The following is a 22,352-nucleotide window of genomic DNA, read 5'->3' on the forward strand; positions in this document are numbered from 1 at the left end:
TCAACACTCCAGGCTCAGCAATATCGAAGTGTCAAAGAAAAATATGAGCAGAGATCAAATATATATTTTTATATTATTAGAAACATTTAGGTGTTCGCTATAGAATGTGGTGTAGAAAAATACTTTAAATTTAAGTGTAGTCATTGAACTGAGACAGACACATTGCATATAGCTAGGTTTTCATGTTCTGACTTGACACAAAATTCTGCATTTTTTTTTTTTTAAAGCTACACAGCAGAGGCCATGTAGCACATGCAAACACCCCTGTAGTTTTCTGTCTTTTGCCTTTGCAGAGCTACTAGAAATCAATTACCTAGCTTACACTGCAGTAGCAGTTTAGGTTTCTTTTCTCTCTTTGCCAATCATCTCCCCAGGTCCTGTTGAAGAGCTGGGACTTTATCATACTGCAGCAGGGCTCTGCAACAATTTGTTTCTGCCTTTAAGAGCTATTCATGGAGCCTGTCAAGAGCCTTCAGTTATGTTTGGGCCTTGACAAGTTTTAAGAGCAGACAACAAGCTGCCTGGCTTGCTCAGTGCACAACACCTGAGCTGCTGTCAGCTGGGCTGCTGCAGGGCATTTGTCCTGCTGTGTTAACCTTCCATGGCTGAGTAAGTGGGAATGTGTGGCCCTTCTGCTCTGTATGGAGTTGATGGATTTCCAGTTCAAACAGCAGAAGTTTAGGGAAATTTCTGCATTTACCTGCTACTTTAAACCACATGAAATCTTTGATGCAGAGTGGAGAGAGAGAAGGTTATGTCCTTCTGTTTTCATTAGCTGAAGTAGTGATGTCCTTCCTATGAAGAGCACTTCTGGTCTCTCCTCTGCCTCTGAGGCAGACCCCTAAAGGGTCCTTAACCCTGTCAAAGAAAGTCCCAGATGTCTCCCATGCACGTACTATGTTCAAGTTTTTTTGAAGATCCAAAGACTACGATCCTGCCTATAGACTGAAGGTTGATGTCACCAATAATTTTGTTCAGCGTGTGCGTATGAGAGGGGGAAGAAAATAAAGAGAATGTTGTGCAGGGCTGTACAACTAATAAAATTAACAAGTAGCTGCTTGAACTAATAATGGGCTGTAAGTGGATTTTTACAGGAAAAGATGGTGCCTACTTTAGTGAGCTCTCGAAAATGTCACATGAAAGTCTGAGCTGAGGGTGGGGTTTTAGTTGTTCATTTAAAAACTCCTATGATATTTAAATGTTTGAGAAAAAGTTTGAAGGATTGGAGTCAGGATTGGGAAAATGTTATTTGCTAATATTTCTGATGGAAATGGTACTACTGAAAACTGCATAATTTATAACAGGGCTACAAGAATCTAGTTCAGGCTCGAATTTTGTTTTTTTGTTTTTTTTTTTTTTTTTAATGAGAAATTAACAGAATTCTCAGCAAGTCTGTTTCTTTGCTAATTCTGTTTGTTTGGTTCTCAGGTTTTGAACTTGGCTTCGCTATGGCAAGTCCCAATGCCCTGGTGTGCTGGGAGGCCCAGTTTGGTGACTTCCACAACACAGCGCAGTGTATCATAGACCAGTTCATCAGCTCTGGCCAGGCTAAGTGGGTTCGTCACAATGGGATCGTCCTGCTCTTGCCACATGGAATGGAAGGAATGGTGAGGGCCACTGGCTGATGCATGCAGGAGGGAAATGCTGGCTACTGTGACTTCTGCTGCTGTAAGAGCAAAAGGTGTCTTGGAGATCCAATGGTGATACAAAGCCAGGGGGAGGAAGGCACTGTCTAGCATGTTGGACTGCTTCAGTGCTACAGAAAAGAATGTGGATAGATTGATTGGTGAGAACCAAAAAATCCTGATAAATATTTCTGGATTCTTAGTGTTCAGTAAGAAAGAGATCATTAGGGTCTAGCAGTACTTGCTTGGTTTTATTTTGCATGAAGTATGTCTCTGTAAACTCTGCACTAAATTATCTTGCAATGAAATGATATGAAACAACTTTAAAACATCTTCAAAAATCATTGACATTTGGTAACTTTGATATAATAAGAAATCTCCCTCTTTCTGAAAAGGAAAATGTTTGCATTAGCTCTTTTCTGACTCTCTTTTCTTTGGTGGCTAGTAGGAGGAACTAGACAGCATCTTAGAGGGAAAGGGCACGGGCACGCTCTGTATGTAAAGTTATATGAAGTTCATATCAGCAGTAGAATTGTTCTTCAGCTCTTTTAAATTATTTTTAAAGGTTACATGAACATCATGTCAGGCTAGGTCAATTTTCTCCTTTTCAAATGCATTAACATTCATGAATTGATGCATGTATGTTTTTAGTTTTCAATTAAGAAAAGCATAGTATGTGCCACAGTGGCAATCTCCATCTGTATAAATACTCTAGACCCTTTCACTACAAACTGCGTCATTTCCATTCTCACAAACAATTTAGTTTATTTCCATCCAATTATAATCCTGTCCTGATATACTGGGGTGTATTCATATCTTATGAATGGCTTTCCATATCCATTTGTGTGTAAAGAATAAAGGGTCTGATGCTGTTCACAAGAGTTTTGATAAATTAATTTCATTTTAAATGAATCCTGAAGGACAGCCTGAATGTGCCCTCAGCAGGAGGTGTGGTCCTCTGCAGGGAAACACTCAGCTGAAGGGAGCTGATTCTCTGCTACTTACAATACAGTTAATCTTTCTTTTCTCTTAGCCACTTGGCAGCTAAGATTTGCCCAGATCTTCTGAAACATGCTTGTTTTGCTACTAGTGTCAGGTGTTTTTGCAATATTTAAGAATCCCACCAGGCTGTTGAAATCCGTTATCTTCCCAGAGGAGCTTTCCACTACAGGAGTGTTATTCTCTCTAACTACAGTGTTGGGGACAGAATGATTTGGGGAAGGATTTGTAACGAGATATGGATCCCTTCACCTCTAGGTCATGCACTCACAGGCAAGTTGGCTGTGATTGAAAGACTCTGCTGCCTAATGGCTCTTTGGGGACTCATCTGAAAGTAGCTAATGGATTCAGTACAGGTCTCGCTGGATAGGTGGTCACAGTAGAGACAAACCCTATCCCATCCCACGCAGCAGTTGCTGGCAATCTGACTGGCGGTGTCAGCAGAAAAATCAAAGATGGATGTGAACATCAGGCTCTGGATTGAGGTTGTTGCTGGGGCAGTGTATGCATGTGTTAGGGAAGCCTCGCATGCTCTCCTACAACTGTTTGCTAGTAGCATCTCTGTCTCCAGCATACTGAATTCAGTGTGCTTAGGAAGCACTATGTTTGTGCATGCCTAGGTTGTACTTAGTGTAGGATTTGATTTACAGCAAATAGATGTTTACAGCAGAGGTACTGCAATATTGGACTGTTACTGTGCACCATAGTTTTGTGTGGCTTTGCTTCTTGTTCTCAAGCACTTACCTATCTATGACCAGATTACTTGGCACCTCAAAAGTGGAGACAGACTTCAAAAGAGTAATTATGCAAGGCACAGTTCTTGGCTGTTTGTGTTGCTCCTTTGTTGCCAGTGGAGTGTTTTTTCCTTTGAATTCTCTTAGTCCATGGAGTAGAGTGAATCCTGCACTTGGAATCAGGGAGGATGATGTGTTGAAACAAGGTGGATGACTAGCTGTCAAAATAATGAGTGATTTTGGAGATCACATGTTAAGGTTTCAACAGAAGAAGTTATGATCTGAGACGGCCATATAAAGAAAAAAGCTCTTTATCAACATCATTAGCTTAGGAGCCACAGAGAAATTTGAGAGGTATAATAGTTTGTGTCTACTTTGCAACTGTCTCCAAAATTAAAGTCCTTCCTAACAGTAACTGTCACTTGAACAAGCAAAGGCTGCCAGCATTAGCAATAAATAAAAAGCACACTGCCTTCTCGTACTTCTTATAGCTTTCTCTCATCCTTTATAAACAAGGACATGAGAGGGAAGATGACAGATTCTGTTACACTCCTTATTCCTGATATTGTCTGTGACCAGCATGAATCTTTTGCTAGTGTAAAATGGATCTAATGACGTTTGAGCACTAGAAGGAACTACCTTAGGTACTGCTTGTGAGACAGCAGATGTGAGTGTTCAGTACTTTTACAGAATGTAAAACTTACCTCCTGAGGAGGCAGAAATTAATCATAGGTTAGTCTGGTAGATAACATGTACATGTATTTTGACCCATTTTAGCTGGAGCATTCATCTAGACTATTTTGTCCTGTGCTGAACAGTGAACAACGGTAGGAGAGGGATCCTGAGTCTGCCTTTGTTGCTAACACAGCAAAGGTAGTTGATGGTTAACTTTGCGTTTGCTCCTGTTCAGCATGCAAGTGTGGTTTGGCCCAAAGAAGTGTGAGTCACTGCAGTACAGGGAGGCATGCAGTGTTTCTCTTCCTGACATTCCTCCTGCTCCTTTTTGCCCTGCGTTAGCAAGGTCGTTCTTGTGCCCACAGGGACTTACTGCCCTTTCACCAGTCTTCATTCTGCAGCAGTACTGAGGCTAGAAATTACTTGCAGCTGGTAAAAGCATTGGAAATCCATGTGAAACCTAATCTTCTACTGTGAAAACAGTTTATGGAAGACAAAGAATTCCAGTCCTGCAGTGTGTCCTCTCTTCTCACTGCTGCTGCTGTTGATGCCTTTGGCTGGGGGGGCAGGTGTGCAACCTGGTGCAGAGCTGCCAGGGTGACAAGAGGTACTTATGCAGTGAGTGACCTAGGCTGATATCTAACTGCTGATTTGGCTTTTCATGTTGTTTTACATGATACCTTTACCAGGGTCCAGAGCATTCATCAGCCAGGCCTGAGAGGTTTCTGCAGATGAGCAATGATGACTCTGATGCTTATCCAGTAAGTAGATTTGTCAAAGGCCATGTCCTTTTTTAGCTCTTCATGTCTCAGAGATTTTTTTTTTTTTTGTAAGAAGCATCCTTTTAGCTAACTATAGAGGTTTAAGATTTAGCTTCAAGACTTGATGTAACATTAACTTGATCCCAGTAAAAGTAATGGAAGTATGCAGTATGTGCTGCTTCATTGCAAATCTGAGGTCATAAACAATTAATCTCTGGCATCATGATCTCTTTATGGCTGTTCCTCAGGGCCACTGATCCTGCTTGTTTATACTGCTGGGCGTACTGCAAATAGGTGTCTCTAGCTAATTTCTAAAGGAGGCCAAGTGAGACTACTCATGGCTTTTTGCAGTGGAGCTAAATTGTACTGTGGGGAGCATGAAAATAAGCAGATTCTAAATTTGATTCAGGTAAGACCATACTTTGGTCATTCATTTCTACAGATAAAAGTACATTGCTCTACAGGATACTGGGTATCCACTTCCCCACATCAGATTTCCTAAGAAACACTGCTATACATTAATTGGAAAGCCCACCAATTAAAGCAAAGTAAAATGAATGTTTTGGTTTTGGCCCTGAGTTTGTTACCCTTGGGGCAACAATTGTTCCAAAGTCATGTTCTTCCTTATCTAAAAGTGATTTTTGTCAGTGTGCTGGCAGACCAAAGACCTGTTTGATTGACTACATTTAAGCACTGTCAATGGCACATAGTTATAAATTTTATCATAGAAGGTAGGAGCTCAAACCATGGACCAGGAAATCATGTTAGGTGCTGTACCAATCTGCAATGAGATTACTGTACCTATACCTATATACATGCTTACTTAATATATATGTATGTAGACATGGATTTAAAAAACCTATATTTGTAAAACACATACATACAAAACATATGACATTTATGTATTAAAATAGTATAAGAGGACAGGACACCTCCCAAAAAGTGGGAGAGAGAAAGAGTTAACTATACATTCAAAAAATTAATTACAGTTTTAAGATTCTTTCAGAGGGGTTCTATTTTGTGTCTTCCACCTACTGAAGTCCTAGTCCTCCTCACCCTTCCTTCCTGGACTTCCCAGCTTGCTGAAATGAATGGAAGCTTTTTGCATTTATTTACATATATTTTTATGAAAAATTAGAAACAGAAGAGAATGATTTGCAGGGATGCTTCCCTACCTAATAATATAATCTCAGCAGAGATCTGCTAATTATGTTTTTTTGAGGAAGGGAGTTGCTGAGAGTCAGAAATAGAAGAATGGCTTTCAAAGCCTTTTTTTCTGATCTTTTAGACATTTTTCTAATGCCTTTAATATCTCTCTCAGGAGTTCAGTGAGCAGTTTGAAGTTTCCCAGCTGTATGAATGCAACTGGATTGTGGTGAATTGTTCAACTCCAGCCAACTATTTTCATGTCCTCAGAAGACAGATCTTGCTGCCATTCAGAAAACCGGTAAAGTTACTGTAATGGACTTGATTATTCTAGGTATATTAACCCTCACATAAAGAGGGGTCTTTGTTTGTATATGACATACTGCTGAAAAGAACAAGAATCATTGGTGAAAAACCTTAATTGAACACAGGTTGAAGTCGCTGATTTCATGGAATGAAATCAGCTCTGACTTACTACGATTCTAAAACTTGATTTTCAGCTTTACTTCCTTCTGGCTGTGCAGACCTTCAGATGAGCTTGTCAAGACACTATGTAGCTAAGAGGCATAGCTATAATCTGCATGTCTAATTGCTGGGACTTCAAAAACCTAAGATACAACTGTTGGATGTGTTACTGGTTCATAGCCTGTGATTTGATTTTGTTCTCAAAAAGAAGCATAAGCAGTGACTTTTGAGAACCTTTTAAGGGAGTGGACTACCCAAATCTTTTGAATAATTTTGAAACTTCCGAGGCTTTCAAAACAGGAAAAAATAATTTACTGTGTTTGCTATTCACATTAATTTTATCTATACCATATTCAGTTTGTGGTTTTTGTTTGAACAGTGTTACAAATGTTGCATGTAATAATGTAGATAAAGCAGCTCCTGAGTGTTGGAAAAATTTCTGTCTTACAGCTGATTGTTTTGACACCCAAGTCACTGCTGAGGCATCCAGAAGCTAAATCCAGTTTTGATGAAATGGTGTCTGGTAGGTCATGTTAAAGTATTACGGAAAAATAATTAGCTATACCAAGTCACGTGTCAGACTGTGAAGAAGAGAATCTGCTCTGGAGAGTTTGCCTTTTCCTTTGGTGTAATTTCTGTGGAGCTGTCGTAGTGAGATCTACCATGGACTTTTGCTGAAAAGTCTGCTTTCAAGTATGGCTTCTTATTTTAACAGGCTTATCTTGTAGTCAACTATTAATCAGTGGAAAGTGCATTCCCCTCTCTGCGGGGATGTTCCCCTCAATGGGCTATTAGGTCCCTCTGCTCTTTTTCTCTTCATATAAAAATTGAATTGTTCTTTGTACTGCCTCCCTGCCCCCAACATGTGATGGATAGGTTGTAATCACACTGTGCCCATTTGGAAGAATGAGGGGCTCATTTCTTCTTACAATACTCAGTTCTGGGGCTGCCATGTCACACCAGTGTTCTCAAGTGAGATCAGTGAGTTCAGAGCTGTAGGCTACCACCCTAGCTGTTGTTGGCATGCCATCAGCACCAAGAGAGATGTAGCAACTGCAGAAGTAATACCAAAAACTGGAGTGATTTGCCTTGCCATGCACTGGTTAGAGCATGTTAGAGTGGCATCAGGAAATGCAATGAAATGTAGTGAGTGATTAAAGCAATTGTTCAGAGTTGAGAGTGTGAATAAGTGTGGTGGTCTCTAGTGGGTGTCTTGACTGCTTTCAGAAAAGAATTTTTAAAAGCAGATTAGAGTGTATAAACATGCTTAAATATATATTGCATTATCTCCTTTTTGTAGGTGAGTAAAGTTTGCTTTTCAAGCAAAGCATTTGCTGTTTTGGATTACTGTTTAAAATCTTTGTAGAATGAGTCAGATTAGAAATTCTGTAGGGATTGTGATTTTTGTCTTGGGAGTCTCTTCTACTTCAGGCTAACCCTCGACAGTGGCCAAACTCCTAATCAACATTGAATTCTGACATAGTTTCGTGTTCCTGCTGAAGAGGACAGCAAGTAGTAAAGTATTGATGACTCTGAGCTAACTCTTTTTGCTCTATTTTTAATGGAAAGCTGAGAAGGAGAGGAAGACTGACTCCAGCTGACCCAGTGAAGTGCAGATTCAGTCTTTTTTAATGATGAATTCTACTGTTCAGTGAGACAGGATAATTCTGACATAAATCAGTTCCTCTTTCATATGTTTGTGCTGCTGCTTTTCTTTCCCCAAGATAAATGGTTCAAACAGAAGCTTATTCTCCTGGTAAGTGGGTGTGCTGATTCAGACTGGGAGGTCATGCTGCTGTCTGCTACCTTGCAGTTGGTTAATGTGGGAATAGTTCTAATCAATCATATAAGAGAGCAAAGAAAAGAATCTTTTAGACCATCAAGTCCCTCTTCCAGTTTCATGTATCCCAAGCAAATTGTTCTCCTGGGGGATGATGTCACAGGGGAAAAGATACCTAGCAGTGAGGATATGCATCTGAAATTGTATCGTATCACTTATACATATGGCTCAGTACTGTGCTAATTCTTGCTTTGGCTAATGTCATTTTAGGTCTCAGAAGGTTAAATCACATAAAGATTTGGCAGTAATGTGTGTGCTTGTGTAAATATTTCTGCAGTTGCCAGATTTAGTTGCATTATGAATATGTGCTACGCTTTTATACAAAAATGTTCTTAAATTTTCTAAACCTGTATTAATGTTACATGGCTGAGTTCATCTTGGAAAGAAGAAACAACATTTCAGGTAAGTCTTGAAAAAAAAAATGGAAGCAAAGGTGAACTATCCAATCAGTTTAAAATTAGAGGCGTAATGCACAGCATAAAGCTAAAAAATGATTTACTGTTAACATGTTTCTGTCTATTACATGTGAAAGAGTGGATTACTGACAATCTTTTAACTTCTTGAAACTAAACTGCTGAAAGTCACTTTAACAGAAATACTGGTCTGAAAAGTAGGAATAGAGAGGCAGCAGAACCCCATGACCATTGCAACTGCTGCTTGGTCAGTAAAGGAATGTTTCTCGGGCTGCCTTATTACAATGTCAGTTCCACTGAGAGCACTTTTCTAATTTGTGCTCTAACTAGGTACCACTTTTCAACGTGTGATTCCTGAGAATGGGCTGGCAGCTCATGCACCACATGAGGTCAAGCGAGTGATTTTCTGCACAGGAAAAGTATACTATGATCTTGTGAAAGAGAGAAAGAATCAAGACCTGGAGAAACAAGTAGCTATAACCAGACTTGAACAGGTGAGCTCTGTGATCCTCGGAAGACAGGGTCCTTGAGGAGACTTTCAGCAAAGGGTTCCTGTGCTTTTAAATAGATAATACTTGCCAGAAAGGATGGTGATAGCATTTTTATAGCACTTTGCGTCTTACAGGACATTATCTAATCCTTCATGGCCTTGTGGAGAAGGAACACATCAATAGTAGACTGGACAATGAGATCCAGAAAGCTTGATGACTTTTCCAGAACAACGTCACAAAGTGATGGTTGCAGTATGATGGCCCTTTAAATTTGTATATCCAATCTGCTAGATTTAAATGTTGTGAATAGTACACTTTGCCACTGTACCATCATTCACTAATTAAGGACTTGTATTGTTGCAGCTACTTCACTAGAAAAACTGTAGGAATGCAGGAGATCTGGTCTATGACCTACTTCTGGTGCAGCTATAAAATATGTGTATATTCACTTCTGACAGCATGAAATCAATTAAAGAAATATGAGTAATTTTAAAGAACATATAGCCTTTATATTAGGTACTAAATGGTTAATTACAATGGTTGGTTGTAATACCCAATAGGTAAAAGACTTTCCTACCATGGGCTAACAGCATGAAGGAGAAAGCTTTGCCACTTACTACCCTTTCTTTCCAGATCTCACCATTCCCCTTTGACTTGCTGAAAGAAGAACTTGAGAAGTATCCAGGTGCTGATCTAGTTTGGTGTCAGGAGGAACACAAAAACAGTGGATATTATGATTATGTCAAACCTCGTTTCCGCACTATTGTGAACCACACTCGACCTATATGGTATGAGACTTTAAACAATTGCTCTATCTCCTGCGCTGATTTGCTTGCTTTTAAATTTGGTTGTTTTTCTTTTAAATTTGTTTTTGATTTAAGGATGTTATTCATGGGGAAGTCAGCTTCTTCACAAATCAAAACCTCTGAGTTTGGGTTCTTGGGTGAAGGAGGGAAAAGTCTAGATGACTGTTTCTCAAATACATCATGTATTATCTTGCTCCTCCTTGTAGTTCTAAAAGAAAATCATTAGCAACTAGCTCTATATTTATTGCCACTAGCACAGAACTTAGCTCTCCTGGATCTTCCTCCCTTGTTGTCTAAGATTCTGTCTTTTTTAAGAATTTCACTCCAAATATTAGGTTTCTGGAGGAAACAGTTGTTGTAAGAGCTCAGTCTGGTTACCTTTGCATTTGTTTTAGGTGATTGACTCTTGGATTTGCCCATGCAGCTGTTGCAGGAATGAGAGTCTTCATGCCAAAAGCAAGTTATCTAATTATGAGACAGTGTAGCTGATTGCCCTGGGAACGATGGGGGAGAAGACACAGCTTAATATTGATGGCAGGGGGAAAAGAGGGGGAAGCTGACTAGACAGTATAACTGATGGTGGAACTTAGATTGATTTTTATTTAAGAAAGATTGATGATCAAATGTCCAAATATGCCAAGCTGACTTGAATGAATTTAGCAGCATGTTCTCATGCTTGTTAGTGTCAAAATAGTGTCTCTTCTCACCTCATTTGTCTGCCCAATTCCTTTTGTCACACAGGTATGTTGGCCGAGAGCCTGCTGCTGCAGCTGCCACAGGCAACAAGAACACGCATCTGGTGTCGCTCAGAAGGTTCTTGGATACAGCTTTCAACCTGGAGGCCTTTGAGGGAAAGACATTCTAACTGCAGGGCACCTACCCATCTCTGACTAGTAGTCTCTCAAATCACGGCATCCAAAAGAGGAAATAAAAGTGGGAGAAATACTGGAAATTATGGAAACTATGTATTTTTGCTTTACCAGATAAAACAATCCAGCAGCTGACTTCATCAATCTGCACCTTGCTCTCCAGTTTGCAAGGGGAAAAAAAAAAGAATTCCTACTTAGCTTCCACCATTTTTTGTCACTTGTCTATTTAGATTGGGACCTCTTTGGCCAAGGAGAGTCTCCTATCCTAGGATGCAGTGTCTAGCTCAGTCAGGCTCCAATCTCAGTCTGTAGGCACTTACTATAAGTAAGTAGAGTAGGCATGGACAGCATGATAGTTATGCACATCCCTGAAAAAGAAGAGAGTACGTTTGGGAGCCACTAAGGAAACAAAATGCATTGTTACAAGGAAGATGGTTGACAGTTATTTTTAGATATATTGAAGAAGAGTCATGACACCGACAAGCAAAGAGTTGACAGATGACTTTGGTAGAGAAATGTCCTGGCTGTGGATGTTGGAAGGAGATGGTAAGGTAGCCTCGTGATGTGAGGAGGAGGCTGGAAATAGGGAGTCAGATTACAAAGTTTCTAAACTATGGGTGATAACAAAAGTGGTGTGGACCACTTAGGTATAAGGTGGAGGAGGTTGATGAAGGCAGAAATAAAAGGGACCAAGAAGAGTTTTGTTGGGGTAGCTGAGGAGGGAAGAAGTCTACACAAGACGAGCAGTGGGTGATCAGCAGGAGAATTCAGCATTAAATGACTTCAAAAGTAAGAGGTGACAGTACCAATTGCTCCCACTCCTTGGGCTGCCTGCTTTGATGCTCTGTGGCATTAGGGAGCTATGGGGTCCTGTGAACATCCTCATTTTGGATGAACACTCTTTCCCTCACCACACTACTAGGATCTGCTTTTCTTTGACCTGGTAGCACTTGTGTTTGGATGAGAAATCTGTGTTTGTGCAACAAGTAGTGGGCTCTCTGCTTTGCCCAGTGCTAATCCCTGCCTCACATCTCCTTGCTGATACTAATTCAACTCTGAAGTGGCAATTCCTGATTTAGTCACCCTTTTTTATGTTAAGAGGAAGGTGGGCAAGCAACAGTTGCTGATTGACCAAAGGCACGTGCTGTGGTTTTGTACAAGTAGTGATTGATTTTTTTTTTTTTTTTTTTGTCCCTTGTGTTTGTCAATTAGGATATCAATTGCCATGTACTTTCAGTGTGGATATAAAAGTGAACCTCTTGGAGAGCTGGCTCTGTGTAAGGTGGCTAACGTACAGCAGGCGCTGGAGGGGAGAGAACAGCGGGGGCTGTTTCTCTTCCTGGGCCGTAGTGCTTGGCTTCCTGGGAGGCACTGCATGGCAGGGTGGTCTGAGTGCCGCTGCCTGTGCTTCCTCCACAGTGCTGGAAGGCCCGTGGGCACTGCTTTCCTCTCCCCTCTTAATATAAGAGCTAGTGTTGTCAGAAGTCCTCTTCCCTTTGCCCCAGGAGAACTTGGGTCTGGGTGAACCTTGTGACTGCAGGTTTCTGGAGTGGACTGTAGTGGCCAGAGACTTCTTCCCTTCTTTCTGCTGGCTGGCATAGGAAATTGCTCAATTAACAGAGTAAGTGGTGTAGTAGAACGCAGAGGGATGGCCATGCCTGAGTTGAAGCAGGAAGCAGTAACTAGCTGTACAAAGGCCCTGTCCCCCTGCAGTGCCTGGAGGGTTATGCTGGATCTGCGGAGCAGCCACTTCAATACATCACAACAAGTGACTGAAAAACATATAGATGAGACTTCATCCCCACCTCCTGAGCGTGACCTGAGACATACTTGTGTTCTTGGGAGTAAGTTTTACCCAGCTGCTGCTGTATTGGCTGTGACATAATAAGACTTGACAGTCGATGCCCGATTTATAGTCAGGTGATGCTGGAAAGCTGCTTGTCTCGTCAAAATAAAAGCTGTATCAAAAACTTTTTGCTGTGATCAGGTGCTACGTGTCCAAGCAGGTTATCAGAAAGGGATGTGTGCCTTAGGCTGTCCCTTTATTTGGCCTGGAGACAACATGATGGTGAAAAAAATAATCCTGTCAGAGCATAAAATTGATGTGGTAAGGTATTTACCATGGGATCCAGAACCAAACTTAGTGTAATGTCCGTGAAACTCAGTAGCATCCTTTTAAATCAGGCTGGTTGCCTTGAGCTTTTTCTCTCGTTGAAACATTGAAGCTAATTCAGTGTTTTGAAACCTAATGAACTTGGAAAGTACTGCAGTTGACAGCTGCAAATACTGTCTTCTGTCCATTTCTATAGCTCAAAACATTAAGCTGATAGACAGTAACCATTACCCAAAGTATATTTAATGCTTTTATGAATACTTGTTTCTGTGGCAAGAATTGAGTGCATCTAAATGTTGCTGGCACCGTTTATTGTATTCTCAGTTTGCATAAGGCAGGTCAGTGCTGCATGAAATATGATAAATGCACTTATGCCACAGTATATGCAGAGGTAGAAAACAAAATTAACATAGAAATGTAAGTGGTAAATGACAGGTTTCCATTTTCATTGTGTATCTTAGATTGTGGCATAATAGTTGCATAAAAATTCCATCAAAGAATGTAAAAAAACCCAATAAAATAAAAATATGTAAGAACTAAATTCTCAGTTATAGCTGTTCTTTTTGACAGTTTCTCCTTTGAGTGCTGGCATTAGCATCCTGTTTGTAAGGGTACTAGGGCAGCTCATTTTTCTGTTTGTTTCCTCAATAGTAGCTTATTTAAATGTAGTAGCAGTGAGGGAGACAGTGTTTGGACTAGAAAAAGGTAATTATTCAAAACCATTGGGTTAAAAGTAGTAATAGCATTGAGATTATATTAGAATATTCTGGTTTATGCTATTCTAATTTTTTAAAGTAATAAGTGAACACATTTCTATTTCAAGCAGAATTTTTAAAATACTGGAACTAGACTGGAATTAACTTCACTAATTTCTAAACACTGAAATTCATTTCCCTAAACATGTTGGCTCAACATATGTTTCTATTGAATTACTCTTCCTGTTGCCTGCACTTTCAGATAGTAAATGTTCAAAGGCTTACTAAAGCATTATAAATTGCTAAATGCATAGATTATACTTATTTGCAGAATTCTGCTGCTTTTCTTCACCAAGGCCCCTTGAATAAAAAAATTCTTACAGAGAGTTCTTAAATAGATGCGCATTAAATAGGCGCATTATCAACAATGAATGCCAGTTTCTGTAATGGCAGCTTTAAACCAGGTTAAGAATAACTCTCTGATCTCAAAGAAAACAAATACTTTGTTAGAACTAGCTGACAAGTCAAATACTTTTTACATAACAAATAGGAATCAATCTTTGGAGAATGTTTGAAAAGGGCTGAAGTATTACATAGGCCTCTTCTGCAAGTAGTCTGCACTGAAATTCAAATCACAGCTTTGCAACTCACAAGGAAGAAACAGCAAAGGTGAGAATCAATTGACTTCATTGTATTGGTGGGTGAGATACAATGTCATATATGCTCACAACATGCTAAGACAAACAGTTTCTGTCACAGAACTATTTTCATTTCCTAATAGCTACCTGATGAACTGCACTAACAGCAGGAGTGTGCGTGGTGGAAACCTTTGCTCTGCCCGTGGTGCAGTTGGAGTCAGTCTGCTAGAGCAGAGTAGCCGCCTGTTCTCCGGAAAGGGAACCATCCTGCTTGTTCTAGGAGATGAATATTAATGTATGAGACTAGACAAGAAACAGGAATGTGTGTGCATTGGTTGAACTGAGTAGATAAAAGTGTGTGTGTTGGGGGGGGGAGGTGTTTGTGTGTCTTTTTTTTTTTTTTTTTAAGAATGGCTTGGCTAGGCTCTCAGGCTCCTGTCTCAAGAGCTCTGGTAGCTCTTACCTTGGTACACAAACAGCAGGCCTGCTGCCTCTGATACAGAGCTGGGAATAACCATTGCTGCTAGTAATAACGAAATGAAAGCTTGGGAACCTCTGCTCTATGCACCCACACGCACATACTTATATATACATATATATTTAAAAAAAGACTTTTTGATTGCTGTTAACTTTACACAAGTGTCACAGCCTATTGTTGCTTGACCTATCTTTTTGCCAGTGGCACAGATTACTTTGAACATTTTTTTAAAACATGAAATAGAGGTGTACTCAAAAATCATAAAGCCAGAAAATCCCTAAAAGCAGATGAAATCTCTTTGTAAAGTTACTGTCTGGTCAAAGGTGGAAGAAAAATGTCTGCTATTGTCTTATGTATTGGTTCAGTGAATGAACTTAATGTTTTTAATTTTACAAGCAGCTCCTCAGGTTGGTACTGGGCTATGGGATGCTACTGGGGGGGGGTGTCAGGGCACCTGCCAGGCTAATGAGTTACCCAGCAAAAGTGACCACTTAATTATGGCTGATGAGACTGGCCTGTGTAGGGGTGGCCAAGCAAATGCCACCTGCAGTTAGCTGCTTAAAGCCCAGGTTTTGGTCCCAGCTGGCCCATCTCTAGCTCCTTTGCCGTTGTCCCCTAAATACTTCAAATTCTTCACCTTGTTTTCCCAGAATGGAGGGCTGCAGCCTGCATGGGCCCCTGTGGGGCACTGCTGCCCATTTCTGCAGTAGGAAGGCCTACAGCTAAACTATGGTGAAGGAGGGTGAGGATGGCTGCTGGGAAAGGCTCAGGAGGGAGGGGGGGCTGCAGGCTCCCAGCTGCTTGTACCTTCTGTGGGCAGGTAAGAGACCTGGCTGGTGGGAACTGGGTAGGGGTGCCTCATCCTGACCTGGGGTGGAGGGAACACCATCCCTGGAATTATCATCAGAACTTCTGAGGGCTTCAAGGCCTAGAGAAAAACCCATAGTGTGGCCGTGGATTTCTGATGCGAGCCATTGGCAAAAGCTGCTCAGGATATAAAGTTCTGCCACTGCCCAACAAACCATGAGGTTTGTTAGGAAAAGGTGACAAAACCTTTGAGTGAAAGGTGATAGAGAAATGCATGTTTTTTTTTCAAAAAAAACCCCCAACAAAACCCTTTAAGAATCAATTCTCCTTCCTTGGGTGGAGGTGAAGAACGACGTGCATTTTGCCAGGCTGCAGCCATCATTCCCAGGCAAGGTGTGCTGGGATGGTCAGACACTGGACCACTGCTCTTCCCTCTCTCATGTTCTGTGGACAAGATTGCAGGTCCTGGAGCTTGGATCAGTATCTGTCATACAACGTTTGTGTGCTGATGAAAACACGGACCATTATAGCACACCAAAAAAAGTCTTTGTGGATGAGGGTAATTTTGCATATGTCTTTCTGCCCTTGTCCTTGAGTAGTAAAAGTTACTGAGTAAAATAACTACAACGTGAAACTTCAAATGGCAAAAGGCATTCAAGATTTCTATTAGCTCTGATCAAAACATTTTGTGTATTTTTTTGTTCCCTTTGGTCATTTAGTAGTTCTGTGAAGTCCACTTGTGTAGCAATAGGGGTCTTGATTTGATGGACTCTACTGATTAAAAAATTATTATTGAAAGTTTTTCTTCATGTTTATGCAGAACAAGGACAGAGATTAAGTGGGTACATTTTCTTCATCATTAGTGTAAGATATCAGGAAACAGCATGCATACTGAAATAGAAATTCAACATACTTGCAAGAAGGAAACGGATTAATAGTGGCTCTTCTCTAATTCTTGCTGCTTTTTAAACTGTTGAAACCACTTCTGATTTTAGATAATTCTCAACTCTTATTTCAGCTTGTGCTTTTCTTATTGCCATTATTTACAATGTAGCCTATTATCCAAAAGGAATAGAAGAACAAAATAAAATTTATTTGGGAAAAATAATATTTTAGAAATGTATTAGCTTTGATTGAAAAGGTTTCACAGACTTCTACGAAGTTGCCAGTTAGTAATAAGCACACCAGGCAGTTCCTTTGTGATATTTAAGTGATGCCGTCATTAATGGCAAATGGAGATCTAATTTGTTTAGAGGGGAAAGCATTGTAGTTATCACTAAAGATGCTGCGTGAAACAGTGAAATATAATTTCTGTTGCAGAAATCTTTACTTCCTATTCAATAGTCCATAAATTCACTGATACTGTCATATGGGAGCACAGAGAAACTTTCTGTCCATGTCGTACCCAGCCAGCTTTATATTCTCCTCCCTTCAGGACGGAGGATGTGCTCAGACTATCACAAGTGAAGAAGCTCTATGTAAGAGCTCAGCTTGGCTCTGGATTATTTTCCTTGGATTATTTTCCTTGGATGGACATTAAACATTATCAGTATAATGGGTTTGGTTTAGTAGTGGTTTAATTGACTGCATTTCAGTTGGCCTTGCAGTGGAATAGCAGCTGTCTGCACAGGGACTTGGTGGAAGGGCAGTGATGTTTTGTGCTCTCACAGATTTCTCCCTGCACCTGCGACACTACCTGGGGTAAAGGAAAAAGTGCAAGTCAATGTTAGAAGGTGCCTGAAAACACACCCCTAGTATCCTCTGTCCAGAGCTTAGCTGTGCCATAGAAGAGAGCTCGGTTCTTCTCTCTAGTCTCCCAAAATGACCTTGCCCAGATTGTGAGGTCACTTATGCAGTGATGCCTTGGGTAGGCTTGCTGGGGTTTCCAGTAAAGCTTCTGTATCTGTAGTAAGTCAATTCCACAGGAGCAGGAGAGGCCATTGAGTGAATGAGAACGGTCACTGTGTGCTGGCCAGGACTTTGCAATGGTAAATTTAATTAGTAAAAAGCAAAACACGTTTAAAGAAAGAGTATGTTTCTCCACGTTTGAGGAAATAGTGTATTTCCCCAAATGAGTGTCTCCGCTGCTGTGGATAAAATAAAGAGGATAAAATAAAATTGTCTAGTACAGAACATGATAAAATGACTGTATATAATTCCCCGTGACTAGAAATAAATGTTTAACAAACTGCTCCCAATAGGCTTGTTAAAGATGAAATATTTATTACTATATGTTAATTACAGGGTTTAAGCAGTACTTAAGTAATTTAAAGGGATTGGCTTCATCTTGCTTTCAAGAATTGTATGTGATTAAATCCTTCTTCATCAGTTGTTCTTTGTGCTAGAGTGGTTTGCACAAACATATCCTTAATGACAGTGTTTGCAATGATGATTATGTTGCATAGGATGAATAGTGGACAGTTTTCTTCATGAATTTCATGGCCCAAGCAAAATCGAAGTCCATCAGAATTAATGTTTTTGCACGTAGACTGAAACACAATAGCTTTTCAAGTCTAGAAAAGTCTTATTAATATAGTAAAGTTGTATGTTACTCCTGGGATATTAGTCTCTGACACTAACAATCAGTTTTGAAGAAGTCTGCGTATACTTTCTTTTTTTGGGGGTGCAATATATTAGAGAAATACATGCTTACCATGGAAATCATCTTCCTTCCCCTGAACAGCTTAAGATATCAAAAGAACCATGAAATATTTTGCATCTTTACATCTTAAATACTGTTTTGTGCCAGCATATTTTGCACAAAATTACCTTGAGGAAAATTTTTGGTTTATCAGAACTTCAAACTATTGTTGACAAAACTCTGTCCTCTTGGAGTTGATGAAGAGCTGAAGCTTTGTGTTGTTTAGAGACTCTTCATTGCAACAACCTACTGCCTATTCAGAAGGAAAGATAAACAGAAATAAAGCAACCTAATCTCCAGTGATTCTAAACGGTTCCTAGTTACACTCTTAGATAATTAACTTCTCCTGTGATGTGCTCATTTAATAGATACCTGGTCATATGTGACCATGTTTATTTAATGTGCTCTGCAATATTTATACCACAATACACCCTTCTCATTATAAAACAAACATTCTTTAATTTATTTACACACACACATTCTGAAGCTCTTGCTTAGACAAAACTCTACAGGCTTCAGGAAAATATATCTGAGGATGCATGTCAGTATATGACTGCTCATAAATAGCTTCTGCAGGGATTGTCAGAAAAAAAAATAAATAATCTTTTTCCTTCTCTTCAGCATCACTGTTCTGATATTTATGTGCATTAAAAAATTAGGGATGTGCTACATGAAGCGTGATTATTATTTTTTTTCTTTTTTTTTTCTGAGGCCTTTATCACAGCCCTCAGGCCGCTCATCAGACTTATCAGTAAAACTGTATTTTTCATAATGAGCACAATATTGCACAGCTCATGAACTCAATAGATTTATGCAGAACTTTGTAACTTTGTGGTACCTGTCTCTGTAACAATGCCCAAAGGGAAGTAAACAGAGATCTTGGTAGCATATTCTGTTCCCCAGAATTAATTCCAAAGCCTATGACAAAGACTACTAATTTGTAATGTTTCCATCTATACTTCATATGACCTTGGTGTGGATGCCTCCCAGGGTACACTTACACATACACATGTATGTGAGCAAATATTTATGTTTCTGAATAGTGCCTCGATGCAGAACAAGCTGTCTTTTCTTAAAACAAAATTGATCAAAACTGAAAGTTGTAAGCAAGTAAATGGCCACATTTCAAATTCATCTTAAATTAGTAATGCATCTTGTCTCTCACTTGAATGAGCCTATACTGAGTTATGGGTCTTGTAAATATGTGCCTTGACAGAGCAGAAGGATCTGGCATGTGTTCTCTTGGGCTGTTTTCCACTCATAACATGTGGGCATTGATAGGGAATGTTCTCAATATTTTAAACAAAAATACCTTAAAATAACCAAAAGAAATCTGGACAGTTTAAAGCAACTGTTAGAAGTATTACTTTGTTCCCTCTCTTTTAACCTGAAAAAGAAATTATTTTAAAAAATAATTTACCAGAATAAAGCACTTCCCTGCACTAATTGTGAAGTGCCATACAACTAGTACAGCACTTTTTACTGGAGAACTGGAAAATGTTTTAGGGAACACAAGATCTCTGTGACTCAAAGTTGTTACTTCCATTTCAGAGGAAGGAGATGGAGAAGTGATTTCCTACAGACTGCAAAGCGAATCTGTCACAGACTTTCTCTTAATATGTAAAAATGATGCATGGAAGTTCTTTGTGCTGCCATGTTTTATATCATGTTACTGGATAGCAAATACATAAAATTAACAGGAAGGAAATTTAACTATGTATAGTGTCATTGATTTTTTTTTTTACTTATTAAAAAAACCCCAACTATTAAAATAATTCAACTTTGTTCCTCTAATGAAGTTTAAACTTTTCTGAGAACTGTGCTGATATCAGCTGTATGTTGTTTTATTTTTCTAAGTACACGATCAGAAGTGCACCCAGGGGAAGTTGATGATTACCACTGCACTGTCACTTTAAAACAAGCAAAACATGCCCGAGAATAAATTGGATCTTTTAAACTCATCTTGAGTAACTGCATGGAGTGATTTCCTTCCCATGCACCACTTCCATCTCCACAAAAGTGCTCCTAGGACTTTTTTTTTAATCAGGCTGGTCACCATGAAAGTGTACATGTCTCCCAGCAATAGCTGTGCCACTTTTGCATTAGGCTTCTGAAAATAAGCTAATTGAAAATTAAGTGGCTGCTGTCTTTAATATGATAATGTATAGAATAAACACCTACAACTCTGGTAAGGGGAGAGGTCTTGTTGCAAGTATGGCTTGTGCAACCACTGGGAGTGATGATGACCAAGAGCAAAATCTTCCTGTTTGCTGAGAATGTAAAGAGCATGTCAGTAGTGTGTTGAAAAATGACAGCTTGCTCCTTTTGAAATGTGCTCTTCACGTGAGGAGGAAACTTCATCCCTTTTAATATTGTTTAAAACCAAACACCAAAAAAGTGCCTAAATTAGGAGCCTAGAGATCCTACAGTCCCCATCAGTTACAAGACAGCTCCTAAATTAAATGCTTCAATAAAGTGTCTGCAGTTAAATGTGACAAACTCGGGTTTTGGAGGTGCATTCTGCAAGGGGGAGTGGACTGAGTGCCACACAACCATGCTGCTGCGTAGCCCATGCTTTGTGCAGTTGTTTCAATCTTTTTTTAATGTATCAAGTGTTGTTAATTGGTTTCTTGATAGCTAATGATTTTTTTATTTTCCCTCCCCTTTTGAAGAAATTACTGGAAAAACTGTCAGAATTTTCTGAGCCATTTGCAAAACATAAAGAAACGCGTATGATAGAGCTTAATCATGTTATAAGAGATTGTTACTCTAAAAGGCAAACTATTTTAGTTATATTGTGTTATTGTGCCATTAGTACCGTTTGACTGCCAACTGTGGAGCAGCGGGGCTCCAATCAACGGGAGCCTTTGTGTGCTTTCCATCGCAACTAGTGCCAAGGATAGGAGGGAGAGAGGCTCTTAGTGGTACAATTTTTTCAGTGATTAATAATACTTGAGATCCATTTCAGTGATCAGAAATGTGTCTTAATGAGACAATTAGTCAAACCATAAAAGCTGCATAGCAATTTAGTTGGTGTTACTACTGGAATAATTTGCTTCTGCTGTTTTCTTCCTCCTTGATTTGACTTCATCACAATAGTCTGGATGAAAGTCACTGTAGAGAGGACTTGCACGCTAGGTTTGGTTTTCAAATGGCTATGATTATCTGTGGGGCAGATAATCCCCTTAAAATTGAGGGAGACTTTGAGGGAAAAAGTGGTTATTTCACACATAAAAAAATTAAATGCCTATGTCCAAGTGGCTAGTACAGTGCCTTCAAATATCCAGCTGCCTGCTAGTGCCATGGTAACTAATCACAGGTAGTGTTTGGGGACAGGTACCAAACTGAAAGGGCTACTTCAAATTTGTATTTATTTTTCCCTTCTGTTACAAATGCACAATAATGGGGCCTGAGCTCTCTTTATGCATTCTAGCTGGCTGCGTTCAAAATGTCTGATGGAGCTAATTTTTTGTCTCGCTGGAAGATATCTCACTGTCGTATTAAAAATCTTCTAATCCATCTCTGGTCTTTCACAATTTGGTCACAATATTACTCTAAAGCAAAGTCAGAGCTGTTGTTCTCAACCCATACTTGTCTTGAAGTTTGCTCCTTCTCTTTCAGACCTGAAGTCCTGTGTTCCTCAAAGCCTGTTCGTATTTATTCCAGCTAAACATGTAGATCTATTAAGGCTTAGTATTTCCCTACAAAACTCTTGTCATTCTAACTTGGAGGTATGTCAGAAATGTCCTTAGAGTGATGTTACAGAGGGCGCTGAACACAGCAAAACTAAAACTTTAAAAATAAAACCAGAACTAGTCACACTGGTGAGTTCATCTGCCTGGAGCATTTCCATTGATGTTCATGGTGCTCCATGCTCACGAGGTCTGCGGAATTTAGTCTTCTCTTTTGGGGAGTAAATTCTGCCCAGAACTAGTGTTATTTAAACTAACTTAGACTAATTAATTTGCATTTACCTAAGAGGCCAATAACCAGTTTACTGCCAGAGCTGAAAGCCATTTGTTGGCATCCCACTGACAAATGCAGTAGGGTGGGTTTTTTTGAAGCCCCTCCCTGTGCTGGGAGCTGGCTGCTCTGGAGCTGTGGTGCAGGACTGCCTGCTCGTAGTTACAGGGTCAGTGTCACGGCAAGGGGTGAA

The 22,352-nt window shown here is 39.8% G+C and overlaps 1 protein-coding gene across 3 annotated transcripts in view; it reads left to right on the plus strand.

Annotated features, from left to right (window-relative positions):
• The window catches only part of OGDHL (oxoglutarate dehydrogenase L), a 55,685-nt gene extending 42,207 nt beyond the window's left edge, over nt 1-13,478 (plus strand). For all 3 annotated transcript variants that reach the window (XM_074830479.1, XM_074830478.1, XM_074830481.1), the window contains exons 17-23: nt 1,429-1,607; nt 4,723-4,794; nt 6,116-6,241; nt 6,856-6,928; nt 8,989-9,152; nt 9,783-9,937; nt 10,697-13,478. In XM_074830479.1, the coding sequence (XP_074686580.1) occupies nt 1,429-1,607; nt 4,723-4,794; nt 6,116-6,241; nt 6,856-6,928; nt 8,989-9,152; nt 9,783-9,937; nt 10,697-10,820 (893 nt within the window). In that variant the 3' untranslated portion in view covers nt 10,821-13,478. The remainder of the gene's footprint in view (nt 1-1,428; nt 1,608-4,722; nt 4,795-6,115; nt 6,242-6,855; nt 6,929-8,988; nt 9,153-9,782; nt 9,938-10,696) is intronic.
• Nucleotides 13,479-22,352: the final 8,874 nt, after the last annotated feature.

This window comes from Strix aluco, chromosome 7 (genome assembly GCF_031877795.1).
Source record: "Strix aluco isolate bStrAlu1 chromosome 7, bStrAlu1.hap1, whole genome shotgun sequence".
Taxonomy (NCBI): Eukaryota; Metazoa; Chordata; class Aves; order Strigiformes; family Strigidae; genus Strix; species Strix aluco.